This window comes from Synchiropus splendidus, chromosome 6, assembly GCF_027744825.2.
Source record: "Synchiropus splendidus isolate RoL2022-P1 chromosome 6, RoL_Sspl_1.0, whole genome shotgun sequence".
Classification (NCBI taxonomy): Eukaryota; Metazoa; Chordata; class Actinopteri; order Syngnathiformes; family Callionymidae; genus Synchiropus; species Synchiropus splendidus.
The window spans coordinates 6,070,999-6,090,518 of NC_071339.1; the positions used below are offsets into that span (position 1 = coordinate 6,070,999).

A 19,520-nucleotide genomic window follows, 5' to 3' on the forward strand; every position below is an offset into this window, starting at 1 on the left:
AAAAAAAATGCATGCCAGTCAAGACACTCACTCTCCTGGCAAGTAAAATGTTTCTCACACGGTGTCACACGGTGTCACACGGTGACGGTAACATAAAATGACATCTGTGAGACGTTGCGGCGACTTGAAATGTATTTTTATTCCCACAACACTGAACATTTTTTTAGGGATGGAAGCTGTACTGACAATTACAGTTATCACAAGGCTCTTCACCATTTGTCTGCTTCTATAGCTGCGGCACTGTCGACTCAGCACTTGCTACCATCACACAATTACTGAAGCCTGATCACTTGGCGTGACTGCCGACTAATAAGCCTCCTAAAATCCTTCAGTACTTCCGTGGCTTAGCACAATTGCACAGTCTCTGCCTCCTTTTACAATGGCTGCTTTCGTCTGCATTCTGTGTCATGAGTTGTAGCAAGATGGCTTTAGACTTCCTACAACATCCTGCCGTAGTAAAAGATCCCCTTTAGAACGTTGTACACGCATGACACACCCCGGAATAAGGACTTGGACTTGGATTCAAAGGTGACCATGTGGTGGTAGGAGTGGCTTCAGATGCAGTCTGGGGTGAAACTAAGGTACAGGGGTTGGACAAAATAATGGAAACACCTTGAAGCTTTTTTAGCTTTAAGGTGTTTCCATGATTTAGTAACCCCTGTATGTGTCACCTGGTCCAAAATGCTATCTATGAAGTTGGCAGTGGAAGCGATTGCCAGGAATTGTTCCGTCCTGATGTTTGTCCTGAGGTGGCACCTCATTGGTTTAAGTCCCTCTGTCATAACCTGTGAAATTGTTGGCGTATATGGAGCTTCTACTGTTGTATTGTTGGTTGGTTGGTTGTCCAAACCCGATGATGCAGTTTTTATCTGTGTTTTTTTGTTCTTATTTCATATTCTACAGTCTAAATCATTGGGCTGTTGTGTGTGTTGGCTTGTGTGTCTGAATATGTGGGGCCAATTCTTGACAAAACACTGTCCTTGTGAGGACAGTATGACTTTGTGGAGACCCGCAAGCTTAAGCCCCAATTTGAGAAAGAAGACTTCAAAACAACTGAGCCATTATAAGTGGGTTTAAGTTTGGGTCCTGGTTAAGGTGAGTTTTGGATGGTTAGGTTTGAAGTGAGAGACTGGGGAAAGGGTTATGGCAATGAGAAACCCCGCAATGACCCCACAAGAATAAAATACATGTGCTTATGTGTGTGTGTTTTTTTTTTGTTTTGTTTTGTTTTGTTTTTTTCAAATGTAATTGCGCTTGGCATTTTATCCCATTGGAATTTTCGGACTGTATGTTAGCCAATCTCCAATAGTGAAAAACTCAACAACTCTGCAGCTTCCAAACACATTTCTTCCTGATGTGGTGCCAACACTTGCTTTTTTCATCCACAGATTTTACTGCGGTACTGTTTGTGAGAGGAAAACATGCTTGGAAAAAGAGTGGCATTTTTGTGAAGGATTCATTTTGAGCATTTAAAAAAGTATGTGGACGGGGTTCCTTGTTATGTAGATGCAGCACGGTGGCTTCTCTTCGTCTGTGACGGCCAAAAGTGAATCAGCTCTACTTAGTCATTTAGCTGTGTGGCATCGTGCCTTCGCTTCTCAGCCAATGATCCGGCATCATTATCCCACTCTAAGTTATGAGTGATGCGATCTAGCTGAAGGCCAACACATGAATGAATGCACTACTTATTGCCTGCTGGAGAAGCGCTCAGCCTGTCCATCATCACGCTTTACCTATATTTTTGTAGTTGTTGGCGCTGGTTAATCCATGTACAGGTAAAGGTTCAATGTTTTGATTTAGGTCTGCACCTATTAGTCCTTAAAAATAATAAAAAATAAAAGGCAATTCATGTGAATGTGCAATAGTTGTATTGTTTAAATGCATTGAAAAAGGAAGTGGGAAGATTGAACACCATCATTATGACTGATAAAGTGAGTTTTCAGTTTTTACGCCCTACAAAATCCCCTTTTCCAATACCCAGGTGGTTTTAGTGAAATGTGTCATAATCTAAAGCTGAAATAAACGTTGCTTTAAACAATAGTGTGGTGTGAGTACAAACAGGCTTTTAGCTAGGATTTTGAAATGGAGCGTCCAAAGCCCCATAACCCCACCCTCAACATCTATTTGTACAAAAATAACCTTATAAAAACGTCTCATTCAAATCATCATTAACAGAGATGAACTCAGTCGCTGTTCAGTAACACTTTCAGTCTATCTTTCGGATGCAGAGGTCTCCACGTCTGTTGTTTTACTTGGATGACCCCAATTCATTTTTAAAAAATGCAAATTTTTATCACTACTTTTTTTTTCGCTTACTACCATCTATTGTGTCTACGTTTTTGTTCGAGTCTCTTCATATATTTCTGCAAAATAAGCGTTCATTCACTCAATCTATGTCTATTATTCCACCTCTTATAAGACTGTAGCTGTCATTGAATTTCATTATAACGTATTATAAGGAAATGTGTTCAATGGACATCAACTGTGTCTGATGTCTAAATGTTGCATGAGAAAGAAACAATGAAACCCTGTTTTAAAAATAAGTCTCAGATGTGTTTTGTCCTTTAACTCAACTGATTCATAGATGTGACTCATGACTTCACCATTGGCAAGATTAGGAATTGAAGGACAGTTGTAGGACACTTCATTTCCAGGCGGTCCATGACTTTAAGTCGCTGCTCAGTGTGTTTTAGTTCATTTTCAACATTTATTCTATTCTTATAGCCTCTATTCTATCTATATATCTACATATATATATATATATATATATATATATATATATATATATATATATATATATATATATTTTTTTTTTTTTTTTTTTTTTTTTGGGATTTATGCGATTAAATGACCATGATGGGTATGTCATATTTGGAGTAAAAGGAGTAAAATGAATATATGGAAATGAGTCAATAAATAAATGTATCCACGTAAAATGAAAAATAACTGAAATGATTATATAACTTGGTAGTTAAATATGTCCAGCCAAGTCATTTCATACAGCAAATATGTTGAAATAAATGGCGAAGGCCGAGAGCAGTAGCGTAAGAAATAAATAAAGAAGTATATCACATTCAATAATATTAATTTAAGAATTCAGTAAGCAGAGATCTGCATTATATGTTGTCTTTATGACGACACCCTCAGCTTTCATGACAAAGGAACTGTATTGGCTCACAGCGAAATTTATGTGATTTATTTACTATTAAAAAAAAAGCATTTGTCCGGTTTTGTTCTGTTTTAAATGGAGGTGTTTCGGTAAATATTAGGGGGTTTGTAAATCCAGATAAACCTCCAAAAACACCCTGAAAATCAACCCTGAAATGATTGAAATATCATTGTTCCGGTCCGGAGATATTCTGTTGACAAAGCCCCCGAACAAGTGACGGAACAGATGCTGTCACACAACCGCCGCCGCGCCATGATTGATGCAGGTAATTAAGTGAACAAGAAAGAAGTGAGACGGGAAGAATGCAGCAGCAATTCAAAGGAAAATGAAAAATAGCACATGGAACTGTGGGGGAAAAAAATGACTTTTGACTTAAAATACAAAGCTGGAAATGAAATGAATGAAAACAGGTTGAAATGATTCTGAATTATGAATAGTCAAAATTCTCCGATGTTCACAAGTGTTTGTGCCGCAGCTTTGTCTATGGGATGTGTCAAAGCAGCAGCTCTCCGTGTGCGTGTCACGCCATTCGTCGGCTGTATTCACGCCTGCCTGTGCTTTTCCTAGCCATGACCACTGGCCATAAAGGGCATTTCCGAGGTTGACGTGCGCGACTGTATGTCAAGGTCTCTTCCAGCAGCGCTGCCCGAGTCGCCTCGGGCCATTTTACAGTGACAGGATGAACATTGACCTCCGTCACTCCGCAGTGTGAGCAGCCGTCGTCGGGACAGCCGAACTGGCTGGGAGGCTCAGATGACCCATGACCTTTCCGGGTCAGTGTTTGGGCGCAGCTCTGAACAGGCCTGGTTGTGAACCCATCTTCAAGACGGGTAAATGTGAAGTGATATCAGGAGAACTGACCTAAAATAATGTCAGCTGAGTATAAGATGCCTAGGATTCGCTCTTTATTGTGAGCGATCAGCACCTGCTTCAAGCTGCGGTGGAGTTCAGCCCGGTTACATGATCCATAGAGGCAGCCGAGTTCAAACTAATGGACTCGGTAAATGTACTCATCTTCTCAAACGCTGCTCTGCAGACTATTAAAGTGTTCATTAGGGTTGAGATCTGCTTGATGACAGCATTAGCAGGAGCTCAGCTGAGCTCCTGAGAAGGGAGGAGGGTGTCAGGCCAGCCGCCGCTGACGTCTCAAGGTGCACTCACCTGTTTCATCCTCGGTAGAAGCAATTATGTCAAGAGGGAGGGAGGCGGTGCGGAGGGGCCTCCCCAGACGGCCTGCCAGTCCAGGCCTGGCTAATGGGCTGAGTTACAGATCCAGAGCGGGTTCACTCTCTTTTCCTCTTCCCTCTGGCCCCGCCATCTCGGCGGGTCTTTGTTTTGCTTTGTCAACTTTGAAATGCATATGGAAACATCTTTTATTCATGTCCACTCGGACCGGAATCACTCCAGATCACCTTGTTGTCGTCTGTGAGAGCGACACGTGTGCAGTGTGAATTCAGAGGCTCAGGTTGGCGACAGGAGTTTCCAGCAACTCAAGGAAAATGAATGATTTATGCCAGTGACAGTCAGAGAATGCAGGAGCGTGAGCGGCCCTCGCCATTGTTCTCAGTTCGCCGACAGCTTGTGGGGTGTTTTTAATGAGGCAGCGATGCTAATGGAGTGGCTGGAAGGGAACAAGGATGGGGAGCTTCCTGCTGCTGTGGAGGGGCGCTGGTGGTCTGCTACTCTCAGGACGGGGACACCTGTTTTTCAAGGAATTTATCCCACTAACTTTCATTTCATTCAATAGGAATCTCAGCCACTTCACAAATAATTTATTCCTCTCATTCATGAAGTTTATTTTGCGACATAAATAATGGTATCTTTTAGATTTAATATATGAAACGCCTTTTTTTTGTCGCAGTTAACCGTGCAACCTTCAACTTTTGCATGAATAATCGATTGAGCGTCTTCATGCTCATTTAGCGTCTACGCCAGAAGTCGCTGCTGCCACCGACTTGATATTCATCTCAAGACGTGAACTTTTAATTAAAGACTTGCTTTCATTTCAGTCAGGTTTGTTTGTTATATCTGAACATTCCGGGGAGGTCAGAGCTGTGTTTGCGACGCTTCTCCGTGGTGCGTGTTGCAAATAATTCAGTGGGGAATTAATTGGTTTTGTAAAGTCTTCGACCTTTTTTAGGACTTTGATGCTGCGTGTGAGGTTGAATTTATTGAGCGTGAATTCAGATTGACACTTTTTTTTCCCTTCTGTGGATGAGTTATATTCATTCAAATCACTTTATAGTGGCCGACGTATTACTCAAGCCAATGTACAAAAATATCACCATCAGAATATCTGAATATTTTTTAACACGAAAATCCTTGTGAAATGTGTAAGTCACATTTTAATATTATTATTATTATTATTGCATTATTGCATATTGATTGTTTTTGGTTACTCCCATCCAAATGACTTATATTTCATTTTTTTGCTCATCTGTAAAAGTGTTTTAGTCCAGAAGTGCAGCCCAAAATTGTGTCTCACTAAATACAATGACCTGACAGCTTTTTTTGTATCACATTGTCAAGTCCTTAAACCTAAATCCAAAGAGTTGTTTGGACTGTAATGGTTTATTTTGACTCCCTGATTTTGTATTACAATTTCAGAGGGCAGATGTTTGCTAATATTTCATAGCTGTAGCTGATATAAAGTTGTGAGTGACAAGAGCAGTGGCTGTGGCAGTACTGAGATTCAGCACAAGCGGTTTAGGTAACAACAAAAATGTTGCTTTAGAGAAAAGGAATTTAACTTTCTCATGCTGATTACTGAACATAAACAGTTTCTGAGTGTTATGTTTTTGGTAAGGCAGCATGTTTTTATCTCAAACTAAATTTTTTTTTTTGCTTTATACGGCTACATCAGAATGTGTGGGTCCAAAAATAGTGAACCTGTCTTAAACCTGTGATGTTCACACCTGCAATTTTCAGTAACAAAAGGTTCTTACCACTCACGCTATTTTCTGCATCTCAAGTTGGCAGATTTATTGCATATATTTGTGACCACTTGTGCGACTCTTACACAAAGAATTTGAAACACCAACAGACTGTATTTTCTTTTGTAAACTTCTGCTGCAGATGTTATGTGATCATCAGTGTTCATCTGTCTGTCGGTCGGCAAAATAATCGCCCAATACGCCCAATAAAATAATAATAATATTAATAATATATTTTTTATAAGTTAGGTTAAGTTTGGTTCAGTTTTCAGTTTTAAAGCTTTGGTTCGGTACAGCAAGTGACACACTTATTTATTTATTTATTTACGATCAGGAGGTTCTAGAATTTATAGCTTTCTTCTAAAATGTAGCATCAACAAGTACAAATAACACACTCTTTTTAATATTGGAGACATTCCTGTAATCCAGAGTGTCTCATTGTCACGGGTCATGTGACATCACTCTTCGGGGAGGGCAATGTTTCGTAGAGAGCGGTTAAAACAGGTGGCCACGGTTGTGTTTCCCTGCCTGCAGTTAGAACCAGAACCAGCACCACAATAGCAGCTATAGAACCGGCTGCTTCTGGCCTGCATCAGCACCACGGACACTCCTCCCTCAGTGGAACTGCTGTCACGTTACTTGTATTAAGTCTAATGTTGTGGTTCAGCACAGCGTGGGGCTGAGGGGTCGGTCCACTTCCACACCATTGTCTCTCCCTGCCATGTGGGCGCTGCTCGCTTAGGAGGAACACATGGTTCAAATACAGTTGCCATCATTCACAACAACAAAATGTGACGATGAATATGTGTATTTGACGCACATTTAATGCTGGTCCCTTTCACTGAAGTTATATTGACTGACGACTGGTACAACTACTGACGTTTGGAGGGGACTTAAATGTGTAGTCATGAAGATGCTGGTGTTCATCCAAAGGAACGTTTTGTATGTATCATGAAAATGTCGCTCAATACTGTGACAATATATTTGTTAAGTTAGGTTAAGTTTGGTTCGGGTTTTCAGTTTTAAAGCTTTGGTTCGATACAGCAAGTGACACACTTATTTATTGACTATCATGAGGTTTTGTATGTATCGTAAAAATGTGGCTCAATACTGTGACGCACTGATACTACAATGCTTAAAAGGCAAGACACATGATATCTATTGTCTTTCTTGGACCCAGAGTTACATCAACAGTGTTGTTCATGATCATTACAAAACAGACCGAGAGCTGTTTATTGTGTAACAAATGTTCCTTTAAAGAAAACATCATGGACCCTCTGAGGCAACATATGTTGTTTGATGCCGTTTGGTGTTACATCATTCACGCTTGGACTTGTGTACTCCTTTAATGCTCCTCTGGAGAATTGCAGCACCCATGTTAGGCCTGGGAGATTATACACGACAGTCTGAGTGGAAAAAAAAAACAAAAAAAAAAACAGCGGGCCAATTACACCGCTGAAATGCAATTAGAGAGCGACAGAAAATGGAAATGAGATTTATTTTTGTCTGAGCTTCATGCACAGCATGTGTCCCTAGATTAGTGGTGAGTGTTTGCCCTCCCAATTTACAGTACGACTTTAAAAGGGCCGTACTGAGTCTCATGCCGTTCGCCAAGCATGTAGAATGAGTTCACAAGGTGCTGGCTGAAGAGCGCAGCTGGGTGTGCTGATGTCAGGCAGTTAAGGCTTTACCAGAGGACTGCTTATCAACTGTTGCCGCACCTTGCATGGATTCAAGTGCCTCACAATAAATACTGTCATTAATGAGTCTGAGTTTCTAGCTTCGGAGTTGGTGGGAAGAAAACAAAGCATTGACATTTTCTTCGTAATAATATGACAATAGTAATGATAATTATGTTTTTGCTCCTCACAAGATATTTTTCTAGCTGTGTGGCAGCTCAAGTCGCAGCCACAGGCAGATTTGTAGTAATCCACAACTTTGTGAGTCTAACCTACTTCTTCAGCAAAATTCAGGCTGATGAAACTGTTTCCTCAGTAAGTGGTGCTCTCTGTGGAAAAAATTATGTGAGGTTTCATTAAAATACAGTGGTACCTCGGTTTTTGAACGGCTCGGAATTCGAACAAAAATTTCGAGATTTTTTTGCTTCTGATTTCGAACGAAAATCCAGAACTCGAACGCCCCCAAAAAAAAACAAACGTGCGCAGAATGATCAGCTGACCATGACACGCTTTGTTATTGTGTATAACGCAGCTTCTGTATGCAGACGTGTCCCGATAGCTACATTTACTGACTGTTTTTTCTTCATACTGAGGTGTAAAACCTTTCCTGTCTCCGCACTGGACCGTGGTAGAGTGTCACAGGGGAGGTGCTCGCTCTCCACACCTCCACTCCAGGGTTTGATGTCCTGTTGTGGGCTGGAACTGGGACAGGGATGAGGCGAGTCTGGGACAGAGCGTGACTTGGTTTATGACTTTGTCACAGCCAAACTGCACAGAAGCGCACATTCAGAGCTGGACACGCACCGGGCACCTCTTCCCTTCTGGAGAGACGTCACTCACTCGGCAACCCCTCCCACATGCAGCGGCCACACACATAGAGGAACAGCGCACCTGCAGCAGACACTCTACATTCACTCCTACAAAAGACTATTTTAAGGCTTGGAACGCATTATTGCTTTTTCCATTCATTGTAATGGGAAAAATCGATTCAGATTTCGAACAAATCGCTTCTCGAACGGCCTTCTGGAACAGATTGTGGTCGAGAACCGAGGTACCACTGTAGTGCAAAGATGATACATTATAGTGCCATCTGGTGGTCTCTGCGAATGAAGATGGTGCTTCATGAAGCTGCATGAGACCGCACTGGTTTGGCTGTGCAGAGCCACACTTCATTTCACAGAAGTATTCATAGTATGTCACCATCATGATGCAAAATTAAGAATATGTAAGTGGAAACCATGTAAATTATTTGAAAGAACACATCATTCTTAGTGATGCTTTTTGGGGTTTTTCCTGCTCTATCATGGGTGCTGCGAGGGACAGATCATGACATGAGAGTTGGATTTATTTCCAGACAGCTAATCTCCAGTCTTATGGTTAGTTTAAGATGAAGTGCGTGGCCCATCCAAAAATATCCCTCTTTTACAGCGCTTAAAAGCGCCGAGTTGATAGCATCCGAACAGCTTTGTGATTCTGGTATTGTTGGATGACATTAAAACCTGTCAGGCCTCACTGGATTAGTTTCAAAGAGGCAGTCGACATAAAAAGCTCCGGCAATGAACAATGGAGAAGGAGCCGAGGAGAGTGACCGTCTTTGTCTCACCCATTCTCACTCCATCGGCGGTGGGATGGGGCGTTTTGATCTCACTAAAAATGGCTGAAGGCATATTGTTTTTGAAATGATCTTGACGGACATTCACTCGATGGATATAGCCTCTACTTTATTTCCATGTTCCTCTCATAAGCCTGAACTGGAAAAGTAGAAAATTAAATCCAAATAAATAAAGGAATGTAGTTTTACACATCAGGTATACAACAAGTACTGTGCATTATTTGACCTTCAGATCTTGTGTTGCTAACACAAGTGTCCGACCACTGTGCAAAACCGTCTGCAGCATATCCCCATCAGAATCAACAGGGTAAGGCAGGGCTCTCAAGGCGGTCCGCATCAGGGCTGCAGCTGGTGCAGGTTTTTGTTCGAACCAAACAAGCACAGACAGGTTAACCAATCGCATGTCAGCTGAAACAAGCAGCAGATTCAGCTGATCACTCTTCAAAAGTTGTCCTCCTGGTTGGATGGAACAAAAACCTGAACCCACTGTGGCCCATTGAGGGCTGCCTTTAGACCTCTGGGTTAAGATCTTCGCTTGGGCTCCGATACCAGCACCATCTTTGTGTTGAACCTTCACCCTATCAGCTGCTCTACTAGCTCACTGCAAAATGTTGAATGGATTTCCTAAAGGACGTTGTGTCTCTACGTGATACGGAGCAATGACACACGCTTTCTTTCAAAAATTCTGGGGGGCAATGTATGTGCTGTATATGTGAGTCGGATAGAACCAAAAGTAGTGCAGTTGTCCACTGGTGTCCCTGGTGGACCGAGGGTTGGTCCTCAGCATGAAAACAGTGCAGAAAGAAACGGACGCTCTGTTACCATCAATTGCAGGCTCTTTGCCTTGGTTCATATCAACACATTTTGGCGAAGCACCGTGTTGAAAATAGCTGGATATTTGACGGACACCCGCTCCGATATTAGCACCGCCATCTTCTTCTTCCTGGTCTGTGATTAGATCGCAGACCAGGTCACACTTTCACAACCCGGGACCATCAACAAATTGAGATTCAGTTGAAGTATTCTTCAAACGTGCCAATGAAAAACATTTTAGGAGGGGAAATTGTGATTTTTCAAAGGACCGACAGTTTGTATCATGATTTCCAGAATAGAATATTTCCATTATTTCTAAGATGTTGTTAATAGCATCTCAGAAATGTGTCCAGATGGGTCCATAGTTATAGTAAACTGTTAAGAAACATGAGACACATTGGAGACAGCAGACAGACAAACAATATACTTTGTAAACTATAATTTAAACATAAACAAATGATGGTGTTAGAGACAAACGCATCGGATAAGTTTCATTATAAAACAGTTTCAAGAGAGACTGTAGTGTGTCCAACACAAAAAAATAAAAATGTAGAATGAAAATGTATTTATTGCGATTAATATCTTTATCACCAAAATGTTTTTTCAAATTTTTTTTTTTTTGGTCCATATCACCAGCTCGCAGACTGTTATTCTTTTGGCCTGAAAGAGCGTACTTAAATTTAGGGAGTGACAGGGCCCACAGCCGTGACGTGCTGGCATCCATGTGTACCTTCTTCCCAAAGTGAAGTGTAACCAGCATGTGATTCTAGAATGACACTCTTTAATCGGTAACACGACTAACACTGCGCATAGATCAATCCTTTCCTTCCTACAAACCGAATATAGGCGAAAAGATTTAAGAGATCTGATCAGACTCCACGTTTTCGAGTCTTCTAATCTTGAAGATGGAAGGCACCAAAGACACAAAAACGTGTGCACAAGTCAGGCTCCTCTTTTTTTCACTCGAACAATGATGACAGCTAAGATCAATGGATTCCAAGCATGCAGACATTTTTCATCCTATTTATGATTTTGACAATGTAGGCAGCAGCCAATTTTGTGCTGCGCTTCAGGTATTCCCTGTAGCCGAGGAGGAAAGCTTTTCACCCACTTGCCATTCCCGCAGAGTCGGCCTCAACCGTGAGGAGAGAAAACATCCTGTCGCAGGTGCGCAGAGGCCTTCTGGGAGGGCAGCGAGGGGTGTGTGAGGGGTTGAAAAAGGCATTGTTGGGATTCTAATGCTGACCTACTTCCTTTCATTCCACGAGCAGAACAGAAGGACGTGATAAACAGTCGCGGAATAGACATGCAAAGTAACATCACAGGAAGTTTCTTCAGCATCTGGCTTCTAGACTGCTACACAGCTGGTACTTCTTCCACGAGTTTCACTGAAACTGCTTCGGCGATCACAACCGCTGTCACTACTATACAATACTACTACTTTGTAGATTTGCTTTGTTTACTTTGCATATTTTAACTTTGATTCTTTTTTGCGGTGGAACGTTGCGTAGCACCTTCCATGTTTCACTACAGCTACATTGAAGAATCTTTATTGATTTTATTTCATGAGTTCCTTTATTTTGGTGGGGGATCCTTCAAAATATTGTCAGATAATCTGGTAATCCTTCTGTTCCTACCTCCTATAACAGGGGTCAGCAACATGGTGCACCAGGTAACCTGCAGAGACCAAGAGATTTCTTGTAATAACCATCTTATTATGTTTGATTTTGCAATTCCTTTTTTTGTTGCACTATTGGTAATTATTAGAGGAATTATTAGGGGAATATAATTTATCATATTTGTGTCATTTTCATCCATTATATGTCGCCATTTCAGCAGTGTGAACTGAATCGATGGTCGCCCGTCGGGTCACACAGTGCCCTTTTCAAGATGTTTTGCTAACTATCAGATAAACATGGCAAAAATATATAACCCAAGGAAACAATACAACCATTGTTCTCTGGTTCCTTTTCCACACAATCCAAATAAATATTTACTTATATTTATATAATATTTACTAATATTTACAAACTCAACACTAAAACATGTTATTACCATTTCTTTTTTATAACAAAACATAATTATATGAACAAGTACAAAATATTTTAAGAATTGAAGGTTGCAGAATGTGCAGTTATCTAGATAAAAACTAAATTTCAGTGGGCAAAAACAACATTACTTTTGGTCTGTCTCTCATATGGAAACCCCATAATGAGTTGAAAAATGTTCAGACAAAAACTTGTTGTACAATTCATGTTTCAAGCTGTAAGTGACTATATCATATCCATGGTGAAATGTTATTGTTATTAATGATGCGTGCACAAGTGGCATATCGATCCTTTCTACACAGCCCCGACATATACCACCACAAACAACAGCTACTGACAATATTTCAAAATGTTCAATCCCAAGTCGACACTTGCTTGTTGGCTACTATCCTCACCTCAGAAATATCAACCCATAGACATGTGTTACACCTTTGAACAAACAATGTTGCTCTCTATGAAGCTGTTGAGGGAGATGAGTAGTTCTGTTTATTCTGTCGCACACGGCAATCCATCAACAAACCTAAGCTACACCCTGGAAACGTTCGACTTTGATTTGTTATCAAGTGTTAAAGTGGCTGTTCATATTCAAGTTAATAACATTTTCATGTTATTAATTTCAATGTATTCGCTGAACCAAACCCCAAATACATTTGATTTATGAGTAATAAAGGCATGAATCTACTTTCGGTATAGAACTGAATAATGTTCTTTTACTGTGTCAGCTCGTACAACGTGCTTTGATAAATGAGAACTGTTTGTTGCTCTAACTAACACCGTGCACATAAATATAGCGGCACAGGAATTGTTTTCTTGGTGTGACACCTGAGCTAATATCATTTTTTATCTGTAATTGATGGACCTAATTCGTAAAAAGTTGGTGTCCTTTTAAGTGTTTGTTTACTCAGTTTTAGTCCCACTCTGATTTATATTTAAATCATTTGCCATTTTCCTCTCCCATTCATTTTATTCAGTTTAACAAAGGCACGTGTATTTTTAACATCTTCATCATGAGTTTTGTTTTTTTTCTTTATTTTTAAAACGTGTTTCTTTAAATTCTATTAATTTTATTTTGTTTTATTTTATTTTTTTTTTATTGAATTTTTTTTTCTAATGTAGCGTGATAAACATTCTCTTGGTACTTGGAAGGTCAACATGAAGCCCCACCTACCTGTAGCTCAAGATCCACCTCACATCAAAAGTCAACCCCAAGGACGACCTCGATGTCCCCCCACAATGTGACCATAAACCACGCGCATCATTGCCACACGCTACCGTCTCCCTGCTCTTAACCGAGCCACACAGACAGTATCTGTTTATCAATCATCCGTGATTGCTTCTCCCCGACAGGTCAGGGTCAAAGGTCGTGGAGCCAATTCCAGCTGACATGGGCAAAATGGCATGTTCACCCCAGACACGCCAATGGTCCATCTCAGGATACAAGACAACATATTGACCACTTACATTCCCATCTATAGCTGTCGAGAGGAGAGACAGCACCAATTACCTGCTTGTGTGTCTTTAGACTGTTGGAGAAAAGTGGCAGGTGAAATCCAATCTAAACTAAAGCTTTTTTTAAATTCTTGAGTGAAGCCCTTTTTATTCCAGGATAAATTATACCTTGATGCCCATTAGAGAGTCCCCTCATCCATCTGTATTGACTCATCCAGCCAACTTCATTTGATGTGTCACTGGGTGATTGGAATCGTTGAATGCCTCACCATTTTACCAGCAGTACCAATCTGATCCGAGTCACTCGGACTGTTCACCTGCATAAAGCCCATGTATGGTCAATGATATATACGGATCTGGACAGCCTTCATTTCGTTCATTTCGTCCACATTTCCACAAAGCTTACGGACACGAAGCAGCACCATCGGGAACCATGAGGGGCAGTGTAAACAATGGATGGAAGTATGTGACAATATCTGAAAGTAACATCGCTTGAAAAGGATGGGTACATTTTCGCACAAAAAAGCTGCACATATGGACATTTAAACCAAGACAAATACACTATAAAGGAAGAAACAACTGCTTGAATGTCACTGGATTCTGTACAGGTATGTGAAGTAAGTTCAGGTGACACCTGTTCACTTCTAGCCCTTCCACTGTCTGTCCACCTCTATACTGAATACTCCGAATAATCTCTCGGATGTATTAAAATCCCTGCATCCCATGCCAACAAGTCTAGACTTTTCTTTTCTTATGGCTAGTTTAAGATGACGTACGTGGCCTATCCAAAAATATCTCTTTTTAACAGCATGTAAAAGCATAAATATAGATAGAAATGCGCTAAGACTTGTGATAATGTACAGTCTTTTTGTGATTGTTTCTCCAGTGGGAATTTATCCTAAGGCAGAATTGCATCTGCAGGTTGATCGTGACCGTAAATATCACCCCAAGTTTTAGCTTTTAACTTAATACTGTTCAGTTTCTATACATAGAGCTGTAGTCGTAAGCTGTGAGGCGAATTGTGGCTGTCAGTCTTGAAATATAAGTGATGAAAAAGTGAACATTTTGGGAGCCAACCTTCTCAGTCTTTGTTGACTCAGAACTAACTGTGTTGTGTTGTGACTGACTGCCACCCAGCACTGCACCAGACACGGTGTTTCATTTGCTTTCAAGTGACTTACCTCAGTCATTGTTTTTGTCTCCTCTCGTCCTTGAGAAACCTTTGATTGTTCCTCTGCAATCAGAGCACAACATTAAGCTCTAATTCTGATTCAAATTACAGAGTTTGTACAGGAGCAAGCAAGTTTTTCTTTGGCTTTTAATTAAATATGTCATGCTTGGCGGTGGTCGGAGTGCGTCAATGAATAGCCCAGGGTTAGGCTTTGTCTGTGCTGCACAACTCTTCTTCCTGCTCCCTGTTTGTTGGATCAAATCGCAGCACATTCATATGTGAACAAAAAAATTTTGTCTTCCCATGTTGTACAATTCCTGAAGTTAATGTTATTTATGTGGGCTGTTTTTTCACTCATGGTTGGAGGTACCTTCTTCATCGTGTGGACAATGTCTTGTGAGAATTTAAGGACAGAAAAATCACATCACATCTGTGATTTTATTTTTATTTTTATTTTTATTTTTATTTTTATTTTTATTTTTATTTTTATTTTTATTTTTATTAGCTGAATGTATAATGTGCATTTGAGGTTGAGGTTAGTTTCTGAAGTGTTTCGACACGTGTTTAAAGTGATTCATGCTTCTGGAATCGACTGTTTTGACAGCACGCTGCACTCAACATGTGGGCTGTGTAAAAAGGCACATTAATGGAGTAATTGAATCTGGTGTTTTGTCATTTACACCACAGATCCCTCATTAAAGAAAGCAGATTAAACCTTCGCAAGGACACACAATACCAGTGTCAGAGGGCTAAGTAAATAAAGAGCTGACAAATTAGCTTGTTTTTCCAGAGAATTGCTCAACATAAATCAAGCCGTCCTGTTCTCACCACAGGAATGCTGTTAGATACACGTTTGACACGAAATCCTTCTGTCTGAATTGATATCTCTTTGGTTTGGAAAACACTTAATAGCTTCTGTGCAAGCAGAATTGAATGTGTACTATCGTGTGACACCTCTTCTCCGCGCCGTCTTCCAGGGAGCAGCATCCTGCAGAGTCCCGTCTTCACCAAGCAACCTGGCAGCATTGTGTATCCTGTGGAGACGGTGGAGAAGAACCGGGAAGTGGTGTTCAGCTGTGAAGCCCAGGGCAGCCCGGCCCCCATCTACAGGTGGGAGTCAGAGCACCACTGACACTATAAGAATATTAAGGGAAAACAAGGGAGTAATGTTAACTAGTCAGTCTTTCACTACATCTGTATTCCTGTCTTCACAACGCCGCTTTAGTTTGTCTCAAGAAGCCAATAGTGACAAATCCAGCCCCACACATTCTGGACGACATTTAAGTTTTACAATTTGGACCCCTGCTGTTCATTCTGTCTGTAGCCTTTGAATGAATTCTAAGCTGTTTTCCACATGCTGCACAGTGTGAAACTCAACTCTCTTCCTCCCTCCTGCTTTATTTTAACTGTTTTGCATGGGTCATTAGGCTATTGAGAGAGTGTTGTGTTGCGTTGCAGCAAAGCAAAGGTCAAATCAATCTTATTTTCTGGACGAAATTGCAGGAGAGAGGTGTAGATACCTTGATACCGGAGACTGAGCCGGCTTAGAAGATGACCTTAACAGCTTTTTCCTCTGTTCTCAGGACGTGTTGGACCCCTTTCTTTTTAAGATAGGACACAACTATTTTATTATTATTTATTACCCTCGTATTTATGTGGGTATTGTGAATTATTTTCAAGCCTTACGATGACAGGTGAACTTTCTGCACCATCTCGGGGTTCTGGCACTCAATAGAAACACCATATTGAGATGCTTGCGATCATTAAGACTGGGAAACTCCTTGATGTGTCAAATGAAGGACAGCAGAGGGAACGGTTTCTAAAATGGGGAGGTTTGTTAAAGGATCCCTAGATTCAACCAGGATGTCATGGCTGTCTGAGGTTAGACCCAGGTGCAAAGGAGTGCTGGACGACAGAAGGCACGGAGATGAGATTAAATTAATGATTTAGTGGACAAAGACGAGGTTTTACACAGATGAACAGGAACGAGTAACGAAAGGCGCTGGAACCAGAACACGGACGGGGAACTACACGAAAGATCTGGGGAAAAACCTGGGAAAAAAGAAAGGCAAATTATTATTAAGCCTAATAAAACGGGAAGATCACAAACCGACTTGGAAGATACTCATGTGGCCCAATTAACATGAAACGCTCGGTGGTGGAAAACACACACACACACGGGAAAATAACTATATCAATGACAAAACAAAATTGAGACTACAAAATACCCATGCGTGGAAATTTACCGGAGAAGGAAATGAAAGTAGAAACGAGAACTAAGGAAGCGGCTGACAAGGAAATCAAGCGCACATTAACTTTCAAATATTCGAGGGATTAGCAAGAGAGGAGAGTCTTATGAGAGATTACCATTGGAACGTGAAGAAACCATCTGGCAACACAAGCTGGCATCGAGGAGTTGATAGCTGTGTTGCTCAGAAAGCTGGAGAGAGAACAGGAAATGGAAACGAAGGATATTCTCATTATTCATTTATTCATCAACAGAGCAAATTAATGCAATAGAGAGATGAGAGACGCGCATGTGACCCCAGGGAACATACTTTTTTTATTTCAGACAAATTGATGCACTTTAAGTCTTTTCTGTTACAGACAAAAACAACGTTAATAAAGTTATTCTTTGTTGTTAGTTGATCTATACTACTTTCTTTTTTTCTATATTGTGCACTAATCATAATTTTATGGACAAATGATACTATTTACGGAGGCGCCGGAGAGTTGGGCAGAGTTGCTGTTATAGATAAATTGACAGTGCATGAGCAGAACTACTAAATAGTGTATTCTAACAAACTTCCTGGTAATTGCTCCTCGTGTCAGTGATGAATATTTGACTGCTGCCTCCCAGCTGACTACACCAGGCTGGAGACGGAGCGCAGCCTGTGTTACATACAACCCTCATGAGCCAGATGGTGTCATATAATGTGTCTGTGTTCATGGCCTGTTGTTACATGATGGCATGAAGCGTGTGGCTAACAAATGGAGCTGCTGTCGGAATCAGCTTGCCAACATTCAGCATGTAAATACAAATATTAGACAATCTAATTTCCATTGATCTATTATGCTGCGATATCTCCCCGAAGAAGGGACACACGCTGCTTCCCCGCGTTGCGAAAGATCTCCTTTCTCCCGCGGAATTAATCTGTACTTGGAAAGCTTTTGAGAAATTGGAATAACCGCCACTTTAAGCTTTTAAAATTGTTGGCTAATTGGCTGACAGCAGCGGGAGTTGCCATCAATTTGTCACGGAAGACCAATAGTTGCCTATCATTACTTGAAACTGTGTTTATTATGACACGGAAACGCAACATATTCCATTAAGGCGTCATTCTGCCAACTGGTGACTTCTTTCTATTCAGCAGCAGGCGCGACGGCGTACGCCAGGCGCACCCACTCCGCTCAATAAGATTGCAGGAATTAGCCGCGTATCTCCGAACATTTGCAAGGAGTCGCGCCGAAATAACTTTTCAAACAAGACACAGTGCTTCCACGTTCCAATTACCGCTGCAAAATGGCAACCCGCCATTGCCTTCTCGCAAACAGAGGAAGCTCTTTTGGAAATTCGATTGGGCGTTTGCAGGCATTATTTCCCTTCGTCTGTCCAGTCTTTCATCGAGCCGTGGGTGCATTTAGCTGTGAAATATTCATGTTGATTTTTTTTTTTTTTTTCATTCTTATTTTTGTTTGTTCCATTTCAGCTGCAAATAAATGGCCGCTGCAGCCTCGGGAGACTGTAGCCTTGCCTCCCGCTTCTCTATTGTGCGGGGTAATAAGGCTCTGGAGAGCGTGCACTTACTTTGGACTGAATTGACAAAGGGCCATGAAAGACCATTGCACACACACACACACACACACGCTGTCAATTAAAAAAAGTCTGGAGAGAGACTTGAGTGCAGTAATATTATGTTAGAGACTGAAGACGCTTAAGAGCACCAGCGGCCTGCCTCAACCGCACTGTCTGATCTTGTTCATCATCTTATTTGCTCCGTATTGCATCCTCTTGTATTGATTCACATATTACAGTATCAGAATAACCTGAGACTTTGTTGTTGCGTGGGGCTGCAACTGACACCTTAATCTATTAGTCATTTATTATGACAGTGATTTCATTTACCGCCGCAGTTGTGCAGGTGTTTGACTACTTTCTTCACTAGAACACCTGCCCACTGTGCCCACTTTACCTCGAACGCAAACTTATCCAGAACAGCAGTGTTTAGAGAGGCCCTATTTTATCCGCAGCCAACTTCTTTAAAGTGCTTTTTTTTCTTGCCAAGTGGAGTCTGGCAGGAAATGAAACTGAATCTGTCCTTGCAGACCTGAAGCTCTTTATTCTACTCTGACTTTTCTGTCCCTGTCAACCTGCTGAAGTTCCTGTTCCCTTTATCGGCATAACCATCTTTCTGTTTTGTCCGCTTCCTTTCCTTATCAAGGGCCCGTCTCCCTCTGGCATGTTCTGTTTTCATTGCTCTATGTGCAGAAGAACTGTGAGTCTTAGAGCCCTTTCACACCAGCATGGTTCTGGTTCTAGAACCATGCTGGCAAGTTGCTCCAGTATTCTAAAAATATTTGTTGCTTTCCTGCAGAGATGGGGACTCGAGACATATTGACTTGGACTCCAGTCGCTGTTTTGATGA

At 41.2% G+C, this 19,520-nt stretch overlaps 1 protein-coding gene across 1 annotated transcript in view; it reads left to right on the forward strand.

The window, feature by feature from the left end:
* cntn4 (contactin 4) overlaps positions 1 to 19,520 on the forward strand; it is a 165,744-nt gene that overhangs the window by 38,238 nt on the left and 107,986 nt on the right. Inside the window, exon 3 of the mRNA XM_053867719.1 lies at positions 15,852 to 15,984. Within this exon, the coding sequence (XP_053723694.1) occupies positions 15,852 to 15,984 (133 nt within the window). The remainder of the gene's footprint in view (positions 1 to 15,851; positions 15,985 to 19,520) is intronic.